Here is a 12333-nt window from a genome sequence, read left to right as displayed (position 1 = left end):
TACCTTTCTGAGCAAATTTTTTAGGATGTTCCAGACTGAAGATCTTTGATTCATGAAGATAATTGGTGTAGAGAAAATTGTACTGTCCAGATGACATGCTTTAGGTAAAATATATACTTATGCTGCATGTCACAACTGATTCTGTGTTTAGTAGCATAGCATTGTGTAAGAAAAATATCTAAGAACACTATCATCTGGGAAGATTTCCTGTACAAAATACAATTTCAATAAATTGGAGTCATATGTGAGGACAGTTTGTGTATGTTTCCATTGATGACAGTGGGGTTTAGAGTGGCGAAGTTTAGGCATTTCTGCTCTATGTGTAAAGGGACCCCTCATTTAGTCACCAATTCACCTTTGTACCCTGTTCATAAATTCATAAATTCAACACTGTTGTATTTTCCATGTACATATGTGAGAAGTGAATTTGTCATTCATCACCGTATTTTACTTTCTGCTTTTCATTCACCCATCATTATGTATATGATTTAGGGCACCCTATCATGATGATAGACTCTATTGGAAACCATCCCCAGGTGAAGAGGACAACAATTTACGTTATATCCAGGAGCAGAATCAGAAGAACTTAGCTGGGATCCACTGCCAGTTCTATCAGGATAATCTAATGACTACCCTGTGAAAAACAAAGAATCTTTAGCTTCATGCATCATCTCATATCCTCATTGCATCTCATAAAATGCCTGTGTACATTATACATTTATTTTTGCAAATAAAATTTGTTAAAGTGGTGTAACAATCATTAGAGAATAATAAGTAAACCAAGTCATAGTTTCTGCAGTCCAGAATGTTCTAGGAAGCCTTGTGCATTCTGCTGCCCCAAATTCTGGAATGTCACTGCTAGCTCATAATTCTTCACATTCTGATCTTACGTAGCATTCTTACATTTATTCCTTGCCATTTACACGTAATAGATTCATTTATTATGAATCAAACCCAACAATGATAATGTCTTCCCTTTTTTAATTTATATCTTGCTTTGAGTGCTACTCAGATCATTATGATGATAGATATCAAATATATTTTAATAGTAAATTATAAAGGGATCAAATGCTTAATGCAAAAAAACTATGTTATGTCAGATTGAAAGAGTGGATTTTTGTGCCAAGTTAACCAGTATGAGGAAGCTACTAGAGTTTTATATTTTTTTAAAGTAGTGAATCTGATTTTTCAAATTTATTGATTACAGTCCATTTCTATCAACAATTTGCTGCTGTAATGTAATCTTTTATACTGTTGTGATGTAAGAACCATGCCTTAAAAGTGGGCAGTGTTGTCTTTCAGTAGATTGGTAAAATGCAATAGAAAGCGAAACTGCAATAGAAAGAGAAACTGGTGAAGCATCTGATGATAAAACTTGTTCAGATGCCATTTGTTTCCTACAGTCTTTGAATGTTTTCAGTTAGTGAGTTTGGGTCCAGGGTTGCCTCCCACTAATGCTTTTACTCTGTCTTTATTGTGGAACTTTACATGGGATCCAGATAATGTTGTCTTCCATTTCCATCCCTTGTATGATTTCCTACTCCTTCCATTATTTTTTCCAGTAAGGAGGAAAAAATACATGCATTTTGTCTTTTGGTTGGTGCCAGATTGGTGCTGGATTAGAGGCATTTGGCAGCACCACAAGGCTTAGGCTATCATGCTAATGAAACAAGAATTCCTATATTCAGCCATTACCATTTTACACTAGGGCAAACAGGACAGAGAGACAGAATGGTCATTCGTCAACCACTAGGTTTACCGTATAAAGGCTGCAGTGCCTAACGCTCCCCTTCTCCAGCCATTCCATGCCTGATAGAGAGTGTATAGGAATCAAAGAAGCATCTAGCTTTGTCCCTATAGCCAGATATAAAATAAATAGATCATCCACTGGGATCCTCTAGAGCAGAGCTTCTGAAACTTTTCCACCCTGCACACCTTTCTGTCTGAAAATAAAATAATGTGACCCTGGCTATATAGGTAAATAAAATAGGTATTAAAAACTAAACATTTACTGCGAACAGATCAGCATTTGCAAGACTTGCTAAATAGGCTGATTTTCCTTCTTATGAAGTACATCTTCAGCACAGTCCACTGTAAATATCTAAAACAGCCACAAGGGAAAAAAATGGGACTCAATCATTGAACTAAGGGGACCCAGTTTGAGTTTGGGACCCACAGTTTAAGAAGCCCTGCTCTAGAGGTCTCAGCAGATTATGCAGTCATTTCAGATTTTGCTACAAGGACATTGCCAGAAGCTTCTACAGTCACATATGCACACATACACCAGCATAGAATAGTGTTATCTGATATATATCCTTTGATTTTATTGCTGTATTATGTTGTCCGGGCTTGTAAGCCGCACCGAGTCCCCATTGGGGAGATGGTGGCGGGGTAGAAATAATGATGATGATGATTATTATTATTATGATTATGAGGAGAAGGAGATTTGGTAAGATTTGGCTTTGATTGTGCAAGGAATGGAACATCAACTTCCACTGAAAAATTATGTACACAGGGGAAATATTGACTCATAGCCACATATACCATTAACAGAATGCCAGCCAGTGAATGTATGCCTCTGTCCTGATCTCATCACATATTGAAATGCAAAGTCTGAACAGGTCCTTAAGAAGATGACTCTAAAATATTAAACTCAGATGTTTATAAACAAGTTCAGCTTCTGTGAAGCTGGATATATATTCCATAACTCAGATTTCCTTAACAGGTAAGCTTTGGTTCCCTTGATTACATAATAACAGTACCTGCTTTTGCACATGCATTGATTTGATCTTAATGCTGTGATATTTTTGAAAGGTGTGGAATAAGGAATATCTATATTTTGGAAGTATTTTGAAGTGTTTTTTTAAATATGATTTGACTTCATAAATAGGTTTAAGTCTACATCATTCTCAGAGAAATTAAGATTTTATTTATGGTATGTTTACATTGTTCTGATTTTTGTACATGTTAAATAATATGAATATTTACATGCAATAAATATGAATATTTTTCATTGTCTTTGACATTTTATGTTTTCTGTTTTGAGCTTTGAAATATTGCTCAGAAATTTCCAAGACATTGTATGAAGGGAGAGAGTCTGTCACAGCATAAAACTAGCCCCATCATTAGCACATTTGATGGGGAAAGAGTAGTAAAACTTAATTCAGCATACTGTATAGACTCGAGTATAAGCCAATCTGAATATAAGTCAAGGCACCTAATTTTACCTCAAAAAACTGGGAAACGGTATTGACTCGAGGGTGGGAAATGCAGCAGCTACTGGTAAATTTCAAAAATAAAAATAAATACCAATAAAATTACATAATTGAGGCATCAGTAAGCTAAATGTTTTTGAATATTTACCATATTTCAAAGTAAAGCAATAAACTAGCTCTGTAAGTGGAAAAGGAGTGTCAACAAAAACAATATGGTATCAACAATAACATTATTATTATTATTATTATTATTATTATTATTATTAATAATAACAATAATAATAACAATTTGTACTCTGCCCTATCTCCCCATGGAGACTCAGACCGACATAGTAACAGGAAAACATTCAATGCCTATATAAACAAAAAACCATAAAATTTTAAAACAAAAGACATTGTCCAATGAGTTAAACATTGTCCAATGAGTTAAAATAAACAGTTGCATTAAATAATTATCATTAAAAGCAATTAAAAAACCAGCCAAGGTAAAGTGTCAGATCAGTTCCCTTTCACCTTCTCTCAGGCTTCTCCTATTGATGCAGCCTAGAATGGCATTGGTCTTCTCAGCTTTTCAGCTGCAGCACCACACTGTTGGATCGTGCTCGACTAAGACTCCTTTCATAGAATCCTAGAGCTGGAAGGGACCTCTAAAGGCCATCTTGTCCAACTCTCTTCATTCTGCCTTCATGCAGGGAAAGCACTATCAAAGTATCCCTGACAGATGGCCACCCAGTCGTCGTCATCTTCTTCTTCTCATTATCATTATCATTATCATTATTAATAATAGAGTTGTAATTCAAGGACCTTCTGCCTTCATGCAGCAAAAAGCACAATCAAAGCACCCCTGACAGATGGCCATCCAACCACAACAACAATAACAGCAATAGAGTTGGAAGAGGCCCCATGGGCCATCTAGTCAGCATGCAGCCTTCATGCAGGAAAAGTATGATGAAAGCACCCCCAGAAGTCAGGCAGGCAAGCTGCTGTGAACAGAGGTCCTCTTCCACTGCAGAGATGCTCGTTGCGGATGCCTCCGCAGCCAGCCCAGGCCACCACTCGCTGTGTCCGCCTGCTCTGGCTGCGGAGACCTACGCTGGCTGCAGAAACCTTAAATATTTTTTCTGGTCAGTTTATAAATAACACAGCTTTTAAAACATCTTCTGTTCATTAGACATCTAATGACTACCTTGTTGAGATGTGTGTGAGAGAAAAGCACATCCTTTGCCCTTTATGTCCTTTGCATATTGGAGAAATGAACTTTGGTGCCAGTTTTCAACAACTTCCCCCTCTTACTCATGGATGTTAAATGTTGGGGGAACAGAATGGAAGTTTGCATGAGGAAAACTGCACTGAACTACCTCAGCCTTCTGAAACTTGTCTGACAAGAGTAGAAACACTATAAATAAAGTATACTGAAAAAGCAGCAAAACTGGCCGGTCAGCTTTTGCTTGGTCCTGGGTTTTTAGAAAAAAAAAATGTTTGCTTAAAGTTCAGATGTTTATTTGCGAGATCAGCACATGGATCTTGCAAATAAAATCCACGAGGAATAATGTATAAAGAATCAGCCTAAAATACAAAAAGTGTTTATTACTCATGAATCCTTACATAGATATTCAAGTCATGCAATGCAAGCTTTTATATCACGGTTTCTGAAGAGCACAGATTCCCCACTAAATGCTTTCCTTCTGAAATCTTGTACATTTATTAACTCGAGACCTAGCTCGGCTGCATGTCATTTTGATAACGACTGTTCAAAAAAACAAGGTGATAGTGGGAGTCGTGGTTTTCCAGATGTTGGCAAGCCAGTGCCCGAAGCCCTAGCCCAGAGCTTTCCAAACATTTCATGTTTGTGAAACAGTAATTCAGTATTACTAGCAAACCAGAGGTTAAACCTAACCCCTTATAAGGGACAGGGACATTCATAAATTGTAATAATGAAATGTATGTGGACACAATATGAAAACCTTTTGTTTATATTTTTTTTAAAAAAATATGATTTATTGCTTATTTCACATAGACTCAGAGGTTTCTCATTACATTTGCGCAACTCACCAACACATTGCAGCAAGCATACTAACATGTCCTGACACACAGTTTGGAAATCACTGCCCTATCCAATAATGAGCATAGTTTGACATCCAAATTCAGCAGCAATTGGGGAACCACACACTCCTCACACCAATGAAAGGGTAAGTATATATTTCAAAAACAAACTAAATGCTTTGCACAAAATGCCTCTAAAGCATAGCGGGTTTGACATAGTTCTATATCTTTCCCCCACCCTGGCAGCTGTAAACTCCCAGATAGGGGGCAATTTTGGGGATCCCCATGGGGGCAATTTTGGGGATCCCCATGGAGGTAATTTTGACCATGAAATACAAGTGCAGAAAAAACAAGAAAGCACTCTGATAGAGTGCATCCTCCTTTCCTTTCCCAGATAGCTCAAGCAATTGTATGTGAATGGTCTGAATCCCCTCTTCTTTCCCTTCTTTCGCTATCGCCACAAAGCAGCACTGGTAGCCCTCCCAGGGATTGAGAACTCCTGGGAGGTTTTAGTTTGTAATGCCAGAGCATCAGAATAGACCCCTGTACTTCATCCAAAAAGGGATATACATATGCATATCAATAGTGATGTAGTTACCAAATAAGAGGCAGAATTTATCCAGTTTCGGTAAAAAAGATAAAACAGTTATTTGTTGCTTTTCAGTTATATTCCATGGGAGAATCCACTTGAACCATCTCCAAAATCTAACTTGTCAAAGCAGGGTGCCAACCAAACCACTGATTCAGTGCATATCTTTACACAGAGGCCCCATTTGGCATGGCTCAGTCATCCCTAAATGTATCTCTTTAAAGTAATCCCTGATTCAAATCATTCTTAGCAACTAGGCTAGATAAAATATTTGAATAATACATTTCTGTACAAAATAATAAATTGTAGCAGGGTTACACACAAGTCCCATCAACAGTTTACAATATCCTAACTAAGAAGGCTACTGAACATATTTGAATGAGAGCTAGAGACCAGTGTGTCGTATTGCAACATGCCAGCCTCCAAATTCCTGTTAAAATCAGTAAGGGGAAGGAACCCAAAATGACACCATGGTCATCATATTGGGTATTTTGTACTTCAGTAACTTTTAGAAGTATTACAGTAATCTGATTAATTTTTTATCCTCATTCTAAGGAAATAACTCATTAACAAAATCATTTTTCACTTTAAAATATAGGTTCATGGATATGATTATTCATCATCTTCAGAATTCCCCATCCTGAATGTGGCCCTTTCTGATAAGTGTGCTTGGGATGAGAATGCAAGGTCATATTAAGGCTATCCAGTCTGATGCAATAAAATAACTGTATGCTTGACTAAGTGTGATTTTAAATCTTTTAAGAAAAACACTTTATTGTGGTTTTAAAAACCCTGTGCTGTGCTAGACTGTGCAAGGAAAGTCTTATGCATGATTCCCTCTGGATGCTTCCCTGAAACTGACAGTGAGCCATACCTTGGAGGCACATGATTTGCATACATAAGGTCCCCAGTATCCTAGGTAGAAGGCACGGCTGATACCTTGGAGAACTACTGTGACTTAAAATGGAAAGTACTGAACTATACAGGCCATAGTTCAGTAAATAACATAGAGGTTTTTTTTAAAAAAAAATGTATGCTGCTTTGTCACAGGATACACAGGATCACTGGTATGCCTCAATTTACATAATGTGTGAATCAATATGTCTCAACTTGCTTCAGAGCAAGTGGGATTATATAGTATCTCAGTAGAGAAGTCACATCATGTGCTAGCATTCTAGCTGCTAGATGAGAGAGTTTTAAAACTCTAATCATTGCTAATCTAAACTATAGAGTATAACCATTGATGCTTCACGTGTGTAAACTAATACTGACTTGTATTTCCTGTTTCTTTGAGAGGATAAATGTTGCAAAGTACAGCTCAGCGCAAAAGAAAACAGGAACACTGTAGTTGCCACACAAGCACAGAAACAGCAAAAACAGTATGTGAGAGACATCTCAGATCTTCGTGTTTATGAAAAATATCCTTGTACAGGTATAGGTTTTGTACATTGGCATCCTACTTGGGGAAATCGCACAAGCTACTGTAATGAGTCCCCTATTAATAGAAATTAACTCAGAGGTATATTAACAGAAGGTTGCACGGTAGTAGCAATAGTAGTAGCACTGTGAAAACTGGACTGGGACTCCAGGAGTCCCATATTTGATTTATGTTCAGACATGGAAACAACTTCTGGCCCATTACTTCTCTCAGCCTCCAAGGATGGAAGTGGCAATCCTCCCCTGGGGAAATCTGGCCAAGAATAAAATCGGCACAAGCCAAAGTTAAAGGCATGCAACAACATTCAACTTTATTTGTTACAACCTGTTTAGCTACCAGTAGAGGCCCTAAAAGAGCTGCCATAATTTAAGGGGGTGGGGGGGATGGAAATGCAATGGCTCTGGAATTAGTCTTCCCTCTTCTTTCACCTCTGTCATTATATCTCTTTGACATAATGACATAATAACAATAAGGAAAAACAGTGTTGGAAAAGTGAGACAAATTCAACCACAGCAGTAAACGCCAGATAAAATGCAAAATTATAATTGGGTCATAATGGAATATAATCGAAGTCTCACAGATGACAACCCAGATTGGTGTATAGCCAAGCAACTTCAGAGAACAGTCAGGATGTAGCATTTTTCTTTTGCCTGAGCCTACTGAGAAGGCTAAAATACCCTACAGTATGGGTGTCAAACTCATTTTTCCTAAGTGTCACATCAGCCCTATGGTTGCCTTCAAAGGGCTGTTTGCAATTATAAAATGGTATAAATGTAACTATGTTGCCCTGGCATTGAAAGCCTCATGGGTCACATAAAATGATGTGGTGGGTCAAATTTGCCCCACGGGCCTTGCATTTGATACATGTGCCCTAAAGTAATTGGATTCTGTCTAAACTTTAAAGCTAAGCAGGATCAGTTCTGGTTGGCACTTAAATGACAACACATACCATGTACTGTAGGCAATAATTCAGAGAAAAGAATGAACAAAAGCACCTCTGACTACTTATTGCCTGAGGGGGTGGGAAAAACTGAAATTCATGGTGTTGTCATAAATCCACATTTGATTTGCATCTTCAGGAGGGCAAGACTCTGCACCATCCTCTCCCCATTTGTTTGCAATGATGTAATTAGAAGGCAAAGAGCAAAACTGGAAGGAGATGAGATAAACTAGGACATTTTAAAAGTGTCAATATAGACTCTGAAATCCAGACTGGAACTACAGAATGCATAAATGATGCCATGGAGTTTCCAATAGTACTAAATGTTGCTGAGAGGTGTAGCATACCAACAACGATACAATCCCTCAGTCAATGGCCAATATAGCTTCTCCACAAAAATCATGAAAGAAGTCCTTTGTCTCATGACTGGTACTGAAGGTAAATTGAAATGAAATGTAAACAAGCCACTTCATTCACAAACACTGATGTCGCCAGACACATGGGATGTTGGAGATTTGATGGAAATCTACTTCAAGGAGGATTTTTGAAATGAAGATTTTGTTGCTGTTGTTTCATTGTAAACATGTCAATCTTTAGAGCTCAGTTGGTATTCACCTTAATGTAGGAAGTGAGAGTCACATATCAGTGGCTGACCAAGGACCATGTCCACATCTCGGCACTTAACTACACTACACCACATTGGAGCATACTAGATATTAAATCCTGCAAAGATCACACAGATTGTCCTCAACCAGGCTGAGTGGTCTGTATTTTCCTTTTTTTCCTCCACCTTAAAAAAATCCCCGTAGATAACTCTGGTCCCTCAATGTGATGGCAGCCTTGGACTTTAGCCTCCATCCAGTTATACTTATTTAGAATATTCTGCTTGCGTTGGTCTTATTTTTTCATCACCTCCATCTGTGTTGAGAACTAGTAAAACATTTATGAGACCTGAGAGGTGCTCAGGAGCCATTAGGAGCATACTTCAACATGAAGATCTTTGATGGCAACTTCTAGATTATTGTTACTGTTCCATCTCAAATATAATGTGTTATTTCTTAATGTTCTAATTTGGACCACAATTGTGTTCCACAGTTACCCTTTAAACAGTACTGAAGGCCCGCCGTTTCACATTGAAGAAAATGGCGGAACGTCATATACTACAAAAATAACAGCAAGACATCACCACCACCATCACCACCATCTTCATTATGGAGGACTTGTGCCACCGGATAGCAAGGATTCTGTACCTATCATTCCGAGCCCAAATAGTAAGTCTACCAAATTAAGTCATCTGTTTTATGTTTGAAGATTGTTTGGAAGACAATGTGAAGTGGGAGTGTTTGATCATCAAGAATACTTCTTTCTAACAAGCAGCAAGGGACAATCAGCCTCAAGTGATGTTGTGTTCATACCTTTATGTAATGAAGCTGGTTTTAAAGAAAAAAATATCTTTTAAAAAATTATTTTGTTATAGCCTGATTAGAGGAGTTGTCCAGAGGAGGGCGACTAAAATGATCAAGGGTCTGGAGAACAAGCCCTATGAGGAGCGGCTTAAGGAGCTGGGCATATTTAGCCTGAAGAAGAGAAGGCTGAGAGGAGATATGATAGCGATGTATAAATATGTGAAAGGAAGCCACAGGGAGGAGGACGCAAGCTTATTTTCCGCTTCCTTGGAGAACAATGGCTTCAAACTACAAGAAAGGAGATTCCATCTGAATATGAGGAAGAACTTCCTGACTGTGAGAGCCATTCAGCAGTGGAACTCTCTGCCCCGGAGTGTGGTGGAGGCTCCTTCTTTGGAAGCTTTTAAGCAGAGGCTGGATGGCCATCTGTCAGGGGTGATTTGAATGCAATATTCCTGCTTCTTGGCAGGGGGTTGGACTGGATGGTCCATGAGGTCTCTTCCAACTCTTTGATTCTATGATCACCAATAATTTTTTATGTATAGATATTGTACAATGAATTTAAAAGATACTGCGAGGATTTGAAGAAGAAGAAGATGAAGAAGAAGTAGTAGTTTTTAATTTTGTAGTTCTCTGTCTAGGATTTTCTTTTATTTTCCTTTTAAAGCAAGATCTTGACATTTGACTTTGAAAACGGGATCTGTTAAATCTTGTACCTTGCCCTCCGCTTTTAAAAGATTTCTTAGACTTTAAAAGTATTGTCACTTCCTCCTTTGTATGTCTTAATAATCTTCAATGCACAGCCTCATCTGTAGGAAGAGGGCCTTTAGAGCAGAATTCCATATTATGGAATGGTGTTTGTCTGGAGGGTAAGCATTTAAATATTTCAACACATCACAATTTCCCTGGATAGATAAGTTATAATTATGTGCCTTCAAGTTATTTCTGACTTATGGCAACCCTATGGTAAACCTATCACAGCATTTTCCTGTCAAGATTTGTTCAGAAGGGTTTTGCCTTTGATTTTATCTGAGATAATGTGACCCGGCTTCAGAGGTTTCCCTGGTGAAGCAGGGATACGAATCCTGGTCTCTGGAGTCTTAGGACCTCATCAGACGATCTTCAGGCTCTGTTTCCATGCATTTAGGAAAGGGAGCCCATCACATGATGTAAGGGCACTTCTGGTAGGCTCCATAGCGCTGTATTCCCTAAGCACATGGAATCAGAGTTCAAAGGCCAAGTGGCAGAATGCGGGAGAAGATGGAAAAAGGCCAAGTAAACATGTGGGATGGCTGGCCATCTCTGAAGACAGGGAAAGATGGAAGGGAACAGTGTACGACAGTTCCCTCCACTTTCCCCTGCTTTCCCCCACTTTCTCCTCACCCATCGGATAAGGTCCTTAGTTTCCAGAGTCATAGTCCAACACTACACCACATTGCCTCAAGGAGATAGGTAGATAAATTCTGGTATAATTTATTGCATCTGTTTTACTATATTGTTATTTTATGGAATTTTTTTTCAATGGTTTTAATTGTTTTAAGTTGCTATGACTAACACCTAAGCCAAAAATGGTGAAAAATAGATGTGGTTACGTTTCTTTTAAGTCTAGAGTAAGCTTATTAAAATGATTTTTCCCTTCAATTTTTTTATAAATATGAGCTTTTTGACTTCCTTTTTAATTTGTATATAAAGCTTGAAGACCAGAAACTCAACTGACATTTTTAAACTATCTGAAGTGTGAACAAAAAGTATCAAATATTAATATGGTGAAATATATTTAAAGATAAACTAGTAACAGGTTGTAATATATTATATAAAAGGTATAAAAGATATGAGGGGGCTATACATTTAACTTATTTTATTTACTAATTGCTCCAAGTACATATTATATAGTATTGTTAAAAAACAAGAGCTTGACATTTTTACTGTCTTCAGAGCAGTGTTTCAGGGAAAGATTGCAGTATGCTTGTAAAACCAGAACATCAAATTAACAATAGAAACAGGGACAGAATGAGACATAGGAACTAATATCCAAATCCATTATGTTTTTTGTACTTCCAGAACTAGAATAAGTCTAGATAAGGCCCACCTTAGACCTGATCTACACTGCCTTTTAATGCAGTGTAGCAATCTACAAGATACATACAGGCTAATGTGATTGAACCCAGAGTAGGCAATTAATCCATCTTGACCACAGATTAAAATAACACTGGGAAAAGTCTGAATTACCCAGGAAGATTCAGACTTTTCCCAATTTTGGGGCAGCAGGGATAGACATTCCACACTCCCTGGGTTCAGGCAGGCCAGGAAAGTGGGATGTCAGTGCTCTCCAATCCTCCTTGCATCCTCCTCCCTCCTACCCAAACTACAGAAAATCTATCCTTTCCATCCCTGCTGGCTCTTACCTTTCTGAATCTTAGGGGTGTCCCAAATTTGGTTTCTATTTAGTAAGTCATATCTCATTCATACATTTTTATATATACAAACGTATATTGAGAAACGCTGGGGGAGGGTGCCCATGCAAAAAGTTAAGAATCAGAATTTACCCAAGACTTTTTTGTTTGAATTCTGTAATGCTCAGAAGCCTAGCAAAGTCAGTTTCATTATCAGCACAAGCAAAGGGAAGTTAAAAAGGCTGCAATTTCTCTTTAAATTATTAGCCTCTAGCCATGAGAGAGGAAAGCAGTAGGGCGGGACAAACT

At 38.0% G+C, this 12333-nt stretch overlaps 1 protein-coding gene across 1 annotated transcript in view; it reads left to right on the top strand.

The window, feature by feature from the left end:
* The window catches only part of EPB41L4B (erythrocyte membrane protein band 4.1 like 4B), a 138809-nt gene extending 135791 nt beyond the window's left edge, over positions 1-3018 (top strand). Inside the window, exon 16 of the mRNA XM_060781439.2 lies at positions 493-3018. Coding sequence (XP_060637422.2) covers positions 493-640 — 148 coding nt within the window. The 3' untranslated portion in view covers positions 641-3018. The remainder of the gene's footprint in view (positions 1-492) is intronic.
* The last annotated feature ends 9315 nt before the right edge of the window (positions 3019-12333 follow it).

Source organism: Anolis sagrei, chromosome 6, assembly GCF_037176765.1.
Source record: "Anolis sagrei isolate rAnoSag1 chromosome 6, rAnoSag1.mat, whole genome shotgun sequence".
In the NCBI taxonomy this organism is placed as follows: Eukaryota; Metazoa; Chordata; class Lepidosauria; order Squamata; family Dactyloidae; genus Anolis; species Anolis sagrei.
Note: the sequence above shows the minus strand (reverse complement) of the source record. Positions and strands in the feature narration are given on the sequence as shown.